Source organism: Lepidochelys olivacea (genome assembly GCF_965140295.1).
Source record: "Lepidochelys olivacea isolate rLepOli2 genome assembly, chromosome: 16".
Taxonomy (NCBI): Eukaryota; Metazoa; Chordata; order Testudines; family Cheloniidae; genus Lepidochelys; species Lepidochelys olivacea.
Genome location: NC_140426.1, coordinates 2399495 through 2416477, shown reverse-complemented (window position 1 = coordinate 2416477; position 16983 = coordinate 2399495). Strand labels below are relative to the sequence as shown.

Below are 16983 nucleotides of genomic sequence, written 5' to 3'. Positions count from 1 at the left end.
TGTAAGAGAGGGCAGGGAAACCAGCATTACTGCAACTGCCAGCAGTAGGAGACAGCTGGGCCTCACCTGGGCTCACCGCCAGTCCAGTTACAACCAAGTCATGTCCTGGGAAGTGCTGGCTTGGCCCCGAGTTCCTGTGTAGCTCCCACATCATGACTGTCTTGTCACGGGAGGCGCTGAAAAAACTGTTGGATTCAAAGACACAGGCCACCTGCACAGAACAGAATGAGAGATACAAGATCCATTTGCCAGCTCAACCCAACGGCAAGGCAAGAAAAGCCCAGCAAGTCTGCAATCGTTTCAGAGCTCAGAGCTGCAGCCATGTGGCCCAGGAAACACACAGCTCCAAAAGGGGGATATTTTGATTTACAAATTCCATTTTGTACTCACATGAAGACGACTCCAGGCCGTGCAATTCAGGGCGATTACTGCATCTCAGTGAATTCATGTCGCTGGCTGCAGACCCTTATCGCTCCCCTCAAGAGTTAAACGACCCCAGAAACACACTCCCTCAACTTATATGGAAGAACTGTGGACAAACGTTAACTAGTAGATCCAGTGATCCAGGTCACAGTCACAGGCAGAGGAGAGCAAGCAAAGGAAGAGATTTAGAATATATCCAGGGCCTCGTGCTCTCAACGATTCCAAGGACCCTATTCCCACCACTGACCCGAGAGACACAATCCACACGCAGGTCTACACTTCAGATGCTGCACTGGTGCAGCTGCCGGCTGTAGTGCTTCAGTGAAGATGCTCCTATGCCAGCGAGAGAGCTTCTCCCATTGGCGTTGTCAGTGGGTCTCAGCCTGTGGTCTGCAGACCCCTAGGGGTCAGCAGACTTTGTCTAAGATTACCAAAGGGGTTCGCACCTTCATGTGAAAATTTGTAGGGGTCCCCACATTAAAAAAAGGTTGAGAACCACTGGTGTAATTAATCCACCACCCACCGACACAGTTCTGTGTACACGGGGGGTTACGTCGGTACATCTGTGTTGCTCAGGAGGGTGGATTTTTAACACCCCGAGCCACGCATTTATACCACTGTAGGTCTGTACTGTAGACCAGGCCTAAGCTTTCATTAACAAAACTAAATCACTCTCCAACCCTTTGGGGTGTGAAAGGAACTTCCCAGGTATGAACCAGGCACAAGCTGAGGCAGCTCTGTTCTCCTGACTCTTCAGAAGCCGGAACCAAGCGCTCAGAGAGGTGCGAACAGTTCCTCCCTGGGAAGCAAGAGCTCTGAAACCTAATGATGGCCATTTAAATGTCAATAACCACTTTGCTGCTGATCATTTTAGCAGAAACCTGCAGAGCTGTGCCTAGCCACCTTTAGTGGATGCAGAGGTGTAGTAGGGAGGCAGGAAGCTGTCACAGGCCGGTAGGGCAGGGAGAAGGAAACAAGGTCCTCGAGCTGCTTCCCCTCCATCCCCAAAAGTCAATGATTGCTGCCATACTCACCTAGGGAGAGGAGGAGGGGAAGCTTACAAGAAGTGGAAATTTGGACAGATGACTAGGGAGGAGTATAAAAATATTGCTTGAGCATGCAGGGGTGTAATCAGGATGGCCAAGGCACAATTGGAGTTGCAGCTAGCAAGGGATGTGAAGGGTAACCAGAAGGGTATCTACAGGTATGTTAGCAACAAGAAGGTGATCAGGGAAAGTGTGGGACCCTTACTGAATAGCAGAGGAAACAAAGTGACAGAGGATGTGGAAAAAGCTGAAGTACTCAATGCTTTTTTTGCCTCGGTCTTCACAGACAAGGTCAGGTCCCACATTGCTGCACTGGGCAACACAGTATGGGGAGGAGGTGAGCAGCCCTCAGTGGTGAAAGAACAGGTTAAGGACTATTTAGAAAAGCTGGACATGCACAAGTCGATGTGTCCAGATCTAATGCATCCAAGGATGCTGAGGGAGTTGGCTGATGTGATTGCAGAGCCATTGGCCATTATCTTTGAAAATTCATGGTGATCGGGGGAGGTCCTGGATGATCGGGAAAAGGCAAATATAGTGCCCATATTTTCGAAAGAGAACCCAGGGAACTACAGACCAGTCAGCCTCACTTCAGTCCCCGGCAAAATCACGGAGCAGGTCCTCAAGGAATCGATTCTGAAGCACTTAGAGGCGAGGAAGGTGATCAGGAACAGTCAACATGGATTCACCAAGGGCAAGTCATGCCTGACCAACCTGATTGCCTTCTATGATGAGATAACTGGCTCTGTGGATATGGGGAAAGCGGAGGATGTGATATATCTTGACCTTAGCAAAGCTTTTGACACAGTCTCCCACAGTATTCTTACCAGCAAGTTAAAAAAGTATGGATTGGATGAATGTACTATAAGGTGGATAGAAAGCTGGCTAGATTGTCAGGCTCAATGGATAGTGATCAATGGCTTGATGTCTAGTTGGCAGTCGGTATCAAGTGGAGTGTCCCAGGGGTCGGTCCTTGGACCGGTTTTGTTCAACATCTTTATTAATGATCTGAATGATGGGATGAATCACCCTCAGCAAGTTTGCAAATGATACTAAGCTGGGAGAAGAGGTAGATATGCTGGAGGGTAGGGATAGGGTCCAGAGTGACCTAGACAAATTGGAGGATTGGGCCAAAAGAAATCTGATGAGGTTCAACAAGGACAAATGCAGAGTCCAGCACTTAGGAAGGTAGAATCCCATGCACCGCTACAGGCTGGGGACCGACTGGCTAAGCAGCAGTTCTGCAGAAAAGGATCTGGGGATTACAGTGGACGAGAAGCTGAATATGGGTCAGCAGTATGCCTCATTGCCAAGAAGGCCAACGGCATATTGGGCTGTATTAGTAGGAGCATTGCCAGCAGATCGAGGGAAGTGATTATTCCCCTCTATTCGACACTGGTGAGGCCACACTGAGAGTATTGCATCCAGTTTTGGTCCCCCCACTACAGAAGGGATGTGGACAAAATGGAGAGAGTCCAGTGGAGGGCAACAAAAATGATTAGCGGGCTGGGCCACATGACTTACGAGAGGCTGAGGGAACTGGGATTGTTTAGTCTGCAGAAGAGAAGAGTGAGGGGGGATTTGATAGCTGCTTTCAACTACCTGAAGGGGGGTTCCAAAGAGGATGGAACTCGGCTGTTCTCAGTGGTGGCAGATGACAGAACAAGGAGTAATGGTCTCAAGTTGCAGTGGGGGAGGTTTAGGTTGGATATTAGGAAACACTATTTCACTAGGAGGGTGGTGAAACACTGGAATGGGTTACCTAGGGAGGTGGTGGAATCTCCTTCTTTAGAGGTTTTTAAGGTCAGGCTTGACAAAGCCCTGGCTGGGATGATTTAGTTGGGGATTGGTCCTGCTTTGAGCAGGGGGTTGGACTAGATGACCTCCTGAGGTCTCTTCCAACCCTGATATTCTATGATTCTATGCAGTCCCTCCCCAGTGCCAAAGCCTCCAATGAACTCAGGTGGCAAATGCCCAAACTGCCTCCCAGCCCAACTGTCCCCAGCTCCGCTGCATGGATACGGGGTTCACACACCATGAGCGGGAGCGGCATGCAGTCCTGCTTCCTCTGCAACTACTTCAGTCCCCAGGCAGCGCCAGTATAGCATGCCACAGCACACAAGACCCTGGAGGGCAGAGGAAATCAAGACCTCCTGCAATGGAGATGAAACCAAATTATCGTCACACAAGGAAAACGGCTCTGGCTGGCCTGTTCACTTCACATTCAACCCACTTGCCTCCTAGGGCACTCTGGGATTTAGCAATGCCATCCCTCAAGGCCTTGTCACAGGAGTTAGGCCCAGCTTGCCACAGAACGGACAGGGCACAGGACACTTGAAATACTCTACAGCAGCGTTTCTCAAACTGGGGTCCACAAGGGTACTCCAGGGGGTCCGCAGGCCCCACTGATCAACTCCACCCCCTCCCTCCCAGTACCTCCTGCATACAGGTGGCACTGGGAGGGAGGGGGAGGAGTGGGGACGGGGCACGCTTCGGGGAGGGGGTGGAAAGAAGTGTGGAAGAGGAGGGGCAGGGTTGGAGTGGAGATGAGGCCCGGGGCTGAGTGGGGGGTTTGGGAGTCTCTGAAAAATTTTAAATCAAAATTTGGGTCCTCGGGTTGCTAAAGTTTGAGAACCACTGTTCTACAGAAATGCCAATGGATTAGGAAGGAGCTGCAGTTTGCAAGAGAGCGTCTTTGGTTTAGTTCCTTACACGCTGAGGGGACTGTCCAGAGTACTCTGCCTCGCCCTGTTCGAAGCCGAGAGCACATTATTAACCCCCGTTTGCGAAGGGGGATGTTGAAGCACATGGAGGGGAAATGACTGAACCAGCCACACCCAGCAAGGTCAGCAGCAGAGCCAGGAATAGAATTTGAGTCTCCTGAGTGCCAGCGTCTTCTCCCATTCACTATTTCCCCCTGACAATCAACAGGGGCTCTTGAAAATAAGGGATTACTAGCAGAGGCTAGAGCCAGGCATGACCTAACATAGTTGCACAGTTTGGCTATGTACCTGCAACACCCCATCTATTTCAGCCCTTCATGTCTTGTGAGCTGTGCAAAGTGCACAGTGGCTTTGTGATGTACACAACTGGGGACCAGGAGGAGGTCACCAAACATCTGTGCTTGTAGCCAGAGCTAGCATTTAAACTTTAGATTACAGAGGTGGTGGGGGGTGGATGGGCAGGCAGAATTAACCTGCTTTCCCAAAAGTGAGTGTGCAGATGAAAAGACAGTTACCTTTTCCGTAACTGGTGTTCTTCGAGATGTGCTGCTCATATCTATTCCACAATAGGTGTGCGTGCTCACCACATGCACTGGTGCCGGAAGTTTTTCCCCTAGCAGTACCCATAGGGGGGGAGCGCCCCCCACGACCCCTGGAGTGGCGCCTGCCTGGGGCGGTATAAGGGGAGCTGTGCGCTCCCCCCACCCTCAGTTCCTTCTTGCCAGACAATTCTGACAGAGGGGAAGGAGGACGGGATGCGGAATAGACATGAGCAACACATCTTGAAGAACATCAGTTACGGGAAAGGTAACTGTCTTTTCTTCTTCGAGTGATTGCTCATGTGTATTCCAAGTAGGTGATTCCAAGCTATATCTGTTGGAGGTAGGTAGGAGTTCACAAGCCCTGCAGAACCCAGCGTCATCCCTGGGTTAGGGGACAATCACATAGTGCGAGGTGAACGTGTGAACCGAAGACCACGTGTCGGCCCTACAAATGTCCTGGATGGGGACGTGGGCCACGAAGGCAGCTGATGAGGCCTGCGCCCAAGTCGAGTGTGCCCTCACAATGGGTGGTGGGGGGACACTCACCAGCTCAAAACAGGAACGGATGCACAAAGTGATACAACTGGAAAGCTGCTGAGTAGAAATTGGCTGGCCCCTTGCGCGCTCAGCTGAGGCGATGAACAGTTGCGAGGACTTTCTGAACAGCTTCGTCTGCTCGAGGTAGAAAGCCAGAGCCCGCCGCACATCGAGCGTGTGGAGACAGCGTTCCTCACTAGTCGCGTGAGGCTTGGGGCAGAGGACCAGTAGAAAAATGTCCTGACCCATGTGGTAGGCGGAGACCACCTTTGGGAGGAACATGGGGTATGGGCGGAGCTGTGCCTTGTCTTTATGGAAGACCGTGTATGGCGGCTCGGAGGTCAGGGTCCTGCCAGCAGATCGAGGGACGTGATCGTTCCCCTCTATTCGACATTGGTGAGGCCTCATCTGGAGTATTATGTCCAGTTTTGGGCCCCACACTACAAGAAGGATGTGGAAAAATTGGAAAGAGTCCAGTGGAGGGCAACAAAAATGATTAGGGGTCTGGAACACATGACTCATGAGGAGAGGCTGAGGGAACTGGGATTGTTTAGTCTGCGGAAGAGAAGAATGAGCGGGGATTTGATAGCTGCTTTCAACTACCTGACAGGGGGTTCCAAAGAGGATGGATCTAGACTGTTCTCAGTGGTAGCTGATGACAGAACAAGGAGTAATGGTCTCAAGTTGCAGTGGGGAGGTTTCGGTTGGATATTAGGAAAAACTTTTTCACTAAGAGGGTGGTGAAACACTGGAATGCGTTACCTAGGGAGGTGGTGGAATCTCCTTCCTTAGAAGTTTTTAAGGTCAGGCTTGACAAAGCCCTGGCTGGGATGATTTAGTTGGGGATTGGTCCTGCTTTGAGCGGGGTGTTGGACTGGATGACCTCCTGAGGTCCCTTCCAACCCTGATATTCTATGATTCTGTGACTCGCCTGGCCGACGTGATTGCAACCAGGAAGACCACCTTCCACGAGAGGTGAGAGCAGGAGCACGTGGCCAGTGGTTCAAACGGGGGCCCCATGAGACAAGCCAACACCAGGTTTAGGTCTCACTGCGGGACCATGGGTCTAGAATACGGAAAAAGACGGTCAAAACCCTTAAGGAACTGGCCAGTCATAGCATGGGAAAATACCGTGTGCCCTTGCACCGGCAGATGGAAGGCCGACATGGCTGCCAGGTGCACCTTGACTGATGAACGCACCAGGCCCTGTGTCCTCAGGTCGAGAAAGTAATCAAGAATAAGCTGGATTGGGGCAGTCACCGGAGAGACACCCTGGTCCGCCGCCCACCTAGAAAACTGGGACCACTTCGCCAAATAAGTGCGGCGAGTGGAGGGCCGACTACTTTCGAGGAGGTCACGCTGAACTTGCTCGGAGCACGTCCTTTCCTCTCCACCTAACCAATGAGCAGCCACGCTGCGAGGTGAAGAGCTGCCAGGTTGAGGTGGAGGAGGCAGCCCCGGTCCTGAGAGAGCAGGTGTCAAGGTTCCTTCCCCACTCTGAACTCTAGGGTACAGATGTAGGGACCTGCATGAAAACCCCCTAAGATTATTTTTACCAGCTTATGTTAAACTTCCCCAAGGTACAAACTATTTTACCTTTTGCCCTTGGACTTTATTGCTGCCACCACCAAGCGTCTAACAAATATATAACAGGGAAAGAGCCCACTTGGAAACATCTTTCCCCCCAAAATCCTCCCCAAACCCTACAGTCCCTTTCCTGGGGAAGGCTTCATAAAAATCCTCTCCAATTTGCATAGGTGAACAAAGACCCAAACCCTTGGATCTTAAGAACAATGAAAAAGCAATCAGGTTCTTAAAAGAAGAATTTTAATTGAAGAAAAAAATTAAAAGAATCAGCTCTGTAAAATCAGGATGGTAAATACCTTACAGGGTAATCAGATTCAAAACATAGAGAATCCCTCTAGGCAAAAGCTTAAGTTACAAAAAGACACAAAAACAGGAATATACATTCCATTCAGCACAGCTTATTTTATCAGCCATTTAAACAAAACAGAATCTAACGCATACCAAGCTAGATTACTTACTAAGTTCTAAGACTCCATTCCTTTTCTGTTCCCGGCAAAAGCAACACACAGACAGAGAGAGCCTTTGTTTCTCCCCCCCTCCAGCTTTGAAAGTATCTTGTTTCCTCATTGGTCATTTTGGTCCAGCGAGGTTATCCTAGCTTCTTAACCCTTTACAGGTGAAAGGGTTTTTCCTCTGGCCAGGAGGGATTTTTAAAGGTGTTTACCCTTCCCTTTATATTTATGACAACAGGTCTGGGTGGAGTGGCAACAGCCACGGCAGAGCTACTGCCAGGCCCGTGAGGGTCCCGTACCAATTCTACCTGGGCCACGCTGGGGCAATCAGGAGGACCTGGGCCTGTCCGTCTTTATCTTCTCCAGGACCCTGCTGATTAGAGGGAACTCAGAAAAGGTGTAGAGAAGCCGGCCAGACCAGGACAGGAGAAAGGCATCGGAGATAGCGCCCCTCCTCAGGCCCCCCTGGAGCAGAACCGGGGACATTGCCGTTTCTGCCGAGTCGTGAACAGGTCCACCTGGAGAATTCCCCACCTTCGGAAGAGCCAGTGGGCCACTTCCGGGTGGAAGAACCACTCGCATTGCTAGGAAAAGTCCCTGCTCAAGCGATCCGCCCTCTCGTTCCGGGCGCCTGGTAGGTTGAAGGTCTTCAAGTGGATGTTCGTGGGCTACACAGAAGTCCCACAGCCTGAGGGCTTCACGGCAGAGGGCAGAGGATCAGGCCCCACCTTGCCTGTTAATGTAGAACATTGAGGCCATGTTGTCCGTGAGGACCCTGACTACCTTGCCCTCCAGGTGTGAGTGGAAGGCCATACATGCCAGTTGCACTGCCCTGAGCTCCTTGACGTTTATATGTAAGGTCAGGTCTTGAACCGACCACAGGCCTTGGGTCTGAAAGTTCCCCACATGCGCCCCCCAACCCAGGTCTGATGCATCGGACACCAGCTCCAATGACAGGGCTCTGTCCCTGAATGGGACCCCTTGGAGCATGTTGTTTGGGGCAGACCATCACTGTAGGGAGGTGATCACAGAGTCCGGCACAGGGAGGACCTTGTCCATCCTGTCCATGGCCTGGGAGAACTTCGAGGCCAACCAGAGCTGGAGGGATCTCATCCTGAGTCTGGCGTAATGGACCACGTACGTGCATGCCGACATGTGACCCAAGAGTTGTAGGCAAACCCTGGCTGTTGTCACCGGGAACCTTGTGACCAAGTCGATGAGACTTTTCATGGTCTTGAATCTGTCTGGAGGAAGAGGGGCCCTGGCCGACACTGGGTCCAGGAGCGCCCCGATAAACTCTAAGCATTGGACCGGGACTAACGTGGACTTGGTGTTGTTTACCAACAGGCCCACAGCAGTGCACATGGACAGGAGGAGCGCCACGTGATCCCCCACCTGCAACCGAGAGGTGCCCTTGACAAACCAATCATCCAGATAGGGAAATATCTGGACCCACCGCCATCTGAGATAGGCCGCTACCACTGACATGCATTTTGTAAACACCCTGGGGGCAGTGGACAGACCAAACGGGAGGACTGTGAATTGGTAATGACTCTGTCCCACCACGAAACGGAGGAAGCGCCTGTGCCCCTCGAATATGTGGATGTGGAAGTACGCGTCCTGTAGATCGAGGACAGTGTACCAGACCCCGAGATCCAGGGAGGGGATGATGGACACCAGGGAGACCATGCAGAACTTGAGCTTCACCATGTACTGGTTCAGACCTTGGAGGTCCAGGATGGGCCTGAGGCCCCCTTTGGCCTTTGGAATAAGGAAATAATTTGACCATGAACTCCTCAGGCACTGCCTCCTAGACCTAGGAGACACCCCACCTCCTGCTCGAGCAGAGCTTCATGCGAGGGGTCTCCCAAGGACAGGGAATGGTTGGGCGGGGAGGAAGTAAACTGCAGGGTGTAACCCTGGGAGATGGTGTTGAGGACCCATCGGTCCGAGGTTAGTCGCGACCATTCCAGGAGGAAAAACTTCCCTTCTCCAACCGGTTGTGTGCTTATCAGGGGTGGATCCCTGATGAGGACTGGTGGGGTGCCCCTGAGCGTCCCGTCAAAAACGCCTTTTCCCCACCTTCTTGCCCTTGGAGGACCCAGGCTGGGGGCAGGCCAAGACTGCCTCTGAGGGCGTCTCTTATAGTCTCACTGATTCTTATGGGAGGTCTTGTACGTCGGGAGGACAGCCTGGGTGGGAGCCTGCTTCCGTTTGAACTTAGGTTTTGCCGGAACCGAGACATAGAGGCACAGAGTCTGGAGGGTCCTGCGGGAGTCTTTCATGCCATGCTGTCTTGTATCTGTTTCCTCTGCAAACAAAGCTTTCCTGTCAAATGGGAGATCCTGCATGGAAGACTGTGCCTCGCTGGACAGCCCAGAGAGCAGGAGCCATGACGCCTGTCTCATGGACACCGTGGAGGCCACTGATCGTGCGGCCGTGTCCGCAGCATCCGAGACTGCCTGCAGGAACGCCCTAGCAGCCGCTGCCCCTTCCTCCACTAGTGCCTTGAACTCCTTCCTATCACGCTCCTGGAGGGAGTCCTCAAACTTGGGCAGGGAGCCTCACAGATTGAATCTGTACCGGCCCAGGAGAGCCTGATGGTTTGCCACTCATAACCGGAAGCTCGAAGATGAATACACTTTCCTTCCAAAAAGAGTCCAGTCTCCAAGAGTCTTTGTTCTTTGGGGTCGGGGCTGGCTGACCCTGCCGTTCCCTGTGGTTGACTGACTCGACCACCAAGGAGTTGGGCGCCAGCTGGGTATACAAGTACTCATGTCCCTTAGCGGGTACAAAGTACTTGTGTTCTGCCTTTTTAGAGATGGGGACCAATGAGGCTGGTGTTTGCCACAGGGCATTTGAAATCTTTGCCACCCCCTCAGGGAGAGGCAAGGCCACCCTGCAGTGCAGGGTGCAGAAGGGGATAACACGTTAACCAGGCAGTCTGAGGGCTCCTCCATCTCTTCTGCCTGGAGGTGGAGGCTTGCTGCCACCCTCTCTAAGAGTTCTTGGTGGGCCCTGAAGTCCACCTGCGGGATGGAGGGGGGCAGGGCTGCAATTGCCTCCTCCAGGCTGGGCAAAGAGGCTGGTGTGGTGCTCTGGGTGTTGGCGAGCACCATCTAGTTGGACTTCAGGCACAGTGCCGAGGACACACGTCCCACTGCCTCCTTTCTTGGGGGTCTGGAGAGGGAGGCCGATGGTGCCTCCAAAGCTCTGGCCACCGAGTGAGCACCCACCGGGGGCTGCGCCAGAGACCACGGTGCCCACTGGTACCATTGGGCCGGCCACGATGCTCGGTGCCACGGCACTTGCTGTTCGGGTTGGCTGGCCTGGGCCATCGAAGGACGGCTATGAATGGAGACCGGGCTGGTGTAAGATCTGCTGTTGTCTCTGGACTGGGAGGAGTGGCAGTGCCGGGATATACGACGGCCATGGGACCGTGATCTCGATGTGGAGGACCGGTACCGGCGGTAACAGCTGCTCCGAGAACGGCCTCGACGGGCAGACCCGCGACGGTGAAATGCCGGCGATCGACACCCGGGGCTGCGATGTCCTGGTGGAGCCTTAGAGTGGGAGTCTGAGCGGGAACGGCATCGACAACTGTGCCATGATCGACTGCGGTACCCTCTCTGAGACGAGGACCGATGGCGACGCCCGCTGCAGTCCCACTGATATTTGCTCCTTGAGGAAGAGTGGTGCCGCGAGTCCCAGATGGACGGAACCCAGGCAGACAGTCTGGTCGGCGTCAAGGGCGATCCACCTGGACTCTGCCCCAAGCAATCGCTGGGCGGTGATCGGCGCTGGGAACGTTCCCGAGACCGGTACCGGGCCAGAGGCGACTGCAGAAATCCCAGTGGCGGCTTGCCTCTGGAGTGTGGGGCCGACATTGGTGTGCTCCGAGCAACAGCATGGACATAACGTCCCAGGCTGCCTGGAGGGCTTCAGGAGTGGATGGCATCCGGACATCCGGAGAGGCCTGTTCTGAATGGGCCAGGCTACTCCGCTCAATGTGAGTTGGAGGCCTGGGGCCCGGTGGGGATTGAGGACTGCCTGACATGGGCCTAGCCTCTGTCCCAGACTTCCCTCGGTGCCGCTGCGAAGAGGTTGTATTCCTGGCCCTCTTGGCGTGCCCTGTGGACTGGGAGCGGTGCTGACGAGTCGATGGCACCAGAAGGTTGCTGCGTACCGGTGCTGCGGTGCCGGGTACCGGTTCGGAGCGGCGTGCCAGGGTCAGGGTCAGGGCCGACTCCATCAGGATGGCCTGGAGCCTAATGTCCCTTTCTCTTTTGGTCCAAGGCTTAAACGACTTGCAAATCTTGCACCTTTCGCTGATATGGGTTTCTCTCAAGCAGCACAAACAATCTGCGTGCAGGTCACTTCTTGGCATAGAACACCTACAAGAGCCACACGACTTAAACCCTGAGATGCGGGGCATACAGCTATTGCTAACCGACTAACTAAACTAACTAAAGAGCTAACTAACTACAGGTACTAACACTGAACGAACGAACAGTTCTGGGGATGAGCTACAGCCAAGCTGGAGCAGAGCAGTTCTGATGCACCTCCCCTGGCGGCAAGAAGGAACTGAGGGGGCGGGGGGCGCGCAGCTCCCCTTATACAGCGCCAGGCAGGTGCCACTCTAGGGGTCGCAGGGGGCGCTCCACCCTATGGGTACTGCTAGGGGAAAAACTTGCGGCCCTGGAGCACGCACACCTATTGCGGAATACACATGAGCAATCACTCGAAGAACTGAGCTCTCCAGATCCAGATCCAGTAAAGGGATTGTGTAAGCCAGGGGGCCAGTTTAGTCTCCATGGAGTAAACTGCTGCCACGATACCCCTGCAGCAATCACTTCAATTTAATGTTTTCTATATCTGCTGTTACTTCCTGTGACCTTAGTGGTTAGTTACTATTCAGGCTCCTAAAGGTTGTTTCTGCTAGGGGGAGAAACAGATGATCGAATCAGGCATTTCTTGATGCAATCATATTTATTTACAAGAATGTACAAAGGTTGTTTCTCTGAACACAGTAGGAATCATACAGCAGGAGACAGTTTATTTGTCCACAGCTCCAAGCCTCCTTCCAGGCAACACTGTACCCCAAAACTCACTCCCCTAGCTCAGGGTCCTGCTACAAGTACTTCTATGGCTGTCTCTGGGGCTTGCTTGCTGCTTCTCTGACAGCTTTTGTGGTGTTTCTGCTGCTTTTCTCCATATGCGCATAGCTTCCTCAAACAGTACACAGCCGCCCATGTCTCCATCCAACCCTGAGTCAAACCATGTTACCCACACGTAGCTCAGACTCCTGAGCAGCCTTGCACACGGCCTGTGTTTTGGGCAGCAGCTCCTATTGTTTCAACCATCTATTCCATAAAGGAGCTTAAATGTTTTGTACATTTATTCTGAGTGAAGGGCGATGGTTATGCCCCCCACTTTCAAAAAGGTTTCACGCAGCATAACAATATATCACACACAAATCTACACTAAAAGAACATATTCAGGTCGTGAGGCAAGCACTCAAAAGTTCGCAAATGCCACAATTAAGGTTGCTCATGCAACCTTAATTCAGCTCCATTGTGCATATCCATTATGATCATCTTTAATTACATGAGCTCACATGCTGGTTTTTGCCTCACTCAGAGCAGGGTGCTCACTTAATGAACAGCTAGTCAAGGTTTTGTTTTCTCCTCCTTGTTCAATGGGTGGCCACACCCTGCACTGACGACAGAATTATTATTTTCTCAAGGGCTTTCTGATGGAGCTCATCGCTATAGTATCTGAGTGATTCACCAACATTCATCTTCACAACACCCCCATAAGAAGAGGGGATGGGATTATCCCCATTTGACAGATGGGCCGCTGAGGCAGAGAATGATTAAGGACAAAACTTCCCACTGATATGAGGCGCCAAATTTGAGACACTAAGGACCTGATTTGCAGAGTCCTTAGCATTTTATAACACTTTTTATGTTTACACCACAGCTCGCAGTGACTTCAGTCCCAGCTGTGAATGCTCCACATTTCTGCAAATCAGATCCCAGGGCGCCCAGAGAATAAGAAAACCCCACAGGGTCCCAGTTCCAATCTCCGTGTCCAGCCAATCCCAGCTCCCCCCTTCCCCTAGCTCCTTGTCTAACCTCAGTGTTCTCCTCCTCCCACACCAGCTGGCTCCCAGTCCCCCCCACCTGTTCCCCTCCCCAGCTCCCAGTCTCCTCCCCTCCAGCTTTCAGTATACTCGCTTTCCTTCCCCCCACCAATTCCCAATCCCAGCTTCCTTGTTCCACTCTACTTCGTTCCCTCTCCCCCACCAGTCTGGCTCTTATCCCCTCTGCATCTGAGGCAGGCGGCTTCCTCCTCTACACTGCCTGGGTGCTGGCAAGGGGGTCCTGAGAGTACAGGAGAGACTGGCTCCCTGCTCTCAGTTCCAGTGCCTAGGCCTTGGCCTATCTAGGAGGCGCAATTACAGGGAATGTCCAGCTTTGCCCCCTAGCCCTGGGTTAAGGCTGCTCAGTCACTCTGTGGGGATGGTGCATGCGCAGCCCGGTGACACAGAGGGGCAGGAATATGCTCAAGGAGGATGGTATCTTTGGAGATTTAAGTGGCTAAACTCTAGGAAACTTTGAACATGAGCAAACTGAGATTTTTTCCAAAGGCTTATTACTAGGCCAGATGAGGGCAGATTTTCACAGGAACACCAAAACACTCATCCCTGACACAAAGGCCATCCTCTGCCAAATTTTACATTCCTGCTCCAATGCATAGGTGCGCTAGAGCCTCTCAATGAAATAGTCACCAACATTTCAACATTTTGCAAAACAATGTATTTGCCCCAGCCTCATTCACAGAAATGGCTGACCCATTTTGGCTGAAACTTTGCAAAACAAGTTTGCCTGGGGCCAGTATGGAAAATTTCAACCAAAATGGTTAAAGTTTGGCAAAGTTATAAGCAATGGAAAAATTATCTTATGAAGCAAAGTCTTAGGCAACCTTAATAATAGGTGGTGCTACCAGTCCTGCCTCACTTTATAACAAAGGGGGGGAGGGTGCGTGCATGTGTGTGCACATTCACATGCAATTTGCTACGAAGAAAGCCTAACTGGCTTCACAAATAGGATACCAGGTCTCCGATCAAAGCCCTCTGGTGGCTGTGAGTAGCTATTAGTCTGTACCCATAATCTAGTAGCATAAGACTTGAAGACAAACTGATATCATCCCTGAAATAAAAACCTGACCCAGCAATTCATCCTGCTGTCATGGTCTCTTGATATGGAGGCATGAATACATATTAAAGCTGCATAGAGCCAGTGCTGTTTGGATGTTGTCACTTTGCATATTCATCTCTAGGGAGCAGAAACTCACTCTTCCTAGTCATGAAAAATCAACTCATATTATGCAGCATCAGGCATCCCTTCCTTGCTGACCAAGCAAAGTCACACCAGCTCTGGATGATGACCAATCACTGTCCCTTGTTATGTCTGCCTTTGACGGAAGTCAGTGATCCACATAAGACTCACCCTGCACTTTTGTCAAGTCTGATATTTACCTTAGTCACTTCACGTTGATGTCCCACGAACCTCTTCAGCACTGCTCCCGATCTCCAGTTATACACGACTACAGTCTGAAGAGAGAAACATCTATGTGAATTCAGCCAGCACATCTGTGCGTGAGGACTGACATTACACAGACTTGTCTGCAAGGTGACAGAGTCTATGATTTTTACATATTTTTTTTCCACACAAATAGCTTTTCCTGCTATAAAGGGGAGGGCACAGCAAGGGTGTGTACTGGGTGAAGAGCATCAGGAAAAAATAGTCCTCATTGTGTGAAAACCTACATGTCTATTGAAATAAAAGAAACATTTTCTAGATCAAAAAGCCATCCACACCCCATTTCTATCAGGTTGGACAATACAAACTATGTCAATAAAGGGAGCATAATTTGGACTCAGCAACAGGGAATAAAAACATTGCTTTGTAATATGTGCAGCCTGGGTATGAAAACATGTAGCACACGGGCCGCCACCACACAGTCCATGCCTAAGTAGTCAGCTGATCTTGTCCTGAGCACCAGCAGCACATTTAGACCCCCCCTTTCAGAAGCTCTTCCCTTGTAATATAAAAGAATGCATCACAGGTTGGCTGATGTGAAGGCCAGAAGGGAGAACTGTCTCACCTAGTCTGACCCCCTGTACATCACAATCCAGAGACTTCCACCCAGTTACTCCTGTGGTGGGCCCAACATCCCTTTGCTTGTTACAGTCTCTCTGGGCTGAGTAGCTTAGGTGCTGTTTGGAACACAGGACAGGGGCTTGCTCTTAAATGTATGGACCAAAATGTTCATAGAATCATAGAATATCAGGGTTGGAAGGGACCCCAGAAGGTCATCTAGTCCAACCCCCTGCTCGAAGCAGGACCAATTCCCAGTTAAATCATCCCAGCCAGGGCTTTGTCAAGCCTGACCTTAAAATCCTCTAAGGAAGGAGATTCTACCACCTCCCTAGGTAACGCATTCCAGTGTTTCACCACCCTCTTAGTGAAAAAGTTTTTCCTAATATCCAATCTAAACCTCCCCCACTGCAACTTGAGACCATTACTCTTCGTTCTGTCATCTGCTACCATTGAGAACAGTCTAGAGCCATCCTCTTTGGAACCCCCTTTCAGGTAGTTGAAAGCAGCTATCAAATCCCCCCTCATTCTTCTCTTCTGCAGGCTAAACAATCCCAGCTCCCTCAGCCTCTCCTCATAACTCATGTGTTCTAGACCCCTAATCATTTTTGTTGCCCTTCGCTGGACTCTCTCCAATTTATCCACATCCTTCTTGAAGTGTGGGGCCCAAAACTGGACACAGTACTCCAGATGAGGCCTCACCAATGTCGAATAGAGGGGAACGATCACGTCCCTCGATCTGCTCGCTATGCCCCTACTTATACATCCCAAAATGCCATTGGCCTTCTTGGCAACAAGGGCACACTGCTGACTCATATCCAGCTTCTCGTCCACTGTCACCCCTAGGTCCTTTTCCGCAGAACTGCTGTCTAGCCATTCGGTCCCTAGTCTGTAGCGGTGCATTGGATTCTTCCGTCCTAAGTGCAGGACCCTGCACTTATCCTTATTGAACCTCATCAGATTTCTTTTGGCCCAATCCTCCAATTTGTCTAGGTCCTTCTGTATCCTATCTCTCCCCTCCAGCGTATCTACCACTCCTCCCAGTTTAGTATCATCCGCAAATTTGCTGAGAGTGCAATCCACACCATCCTCCAGATCATTTATGAAGATATTGAACAAAACCGGCCCCAGGACCGACCCCTGGGGCACTCCACTTGACACCGGCTGCCAACTAGACATGGAGCCATTGATCACTACCCGTTGAGCCCGACAATCTAGCCAGCTTTCTACCCACCTTATAGTGTATTCATCCAGCCCATACTTCCTTAACTTGCTGACAAGAATACTGTGGGAGACCGTGTCAAAAGCTTTGCTAAAGTCAAGAAACAATACATCCACTGCTTTCCCTTCATCCACAGAACCAGTAATCTCATCATAAAAGGCGATTAGATTAGTCAGGCATGACCTTCCCTTGGTGAATCCATGCTGGCTGTTCCTGATCACTTTCCTCTCATGCAAGTGCATCAGGATTGATTCTTTGAATCTGTGAATTCTTTTGAGTCTGTGTT

The 16983-nt window shown here is 51.4% G+C and overlaps 1 protein-coding gene across 1 annotated transcript in view; it reads right to left on the bottom strand.

The window, feature by feature from the left end:
- WDR31 (WD repeat domain 31) overlaps positions 1-16983 on the bottom strand; it is a 56559-nt gene that overhangs the window by 28190 nt on the left and 11386 nt on the right. The window contains exons 4-5 of the mRNA XM_084650254.1: positions 14854-14928; positions 67-211 (exon numbers count right to left, since the gene is read on the bottom strand). Coding sequence (XP_084506380.1) covers positions 67-211; positions 14854-14928 — 220 coding nt within the window. The remainder of the gene's footprint in view (positions 1-66; positions 212-14853; positions 14929-16983) is intronic.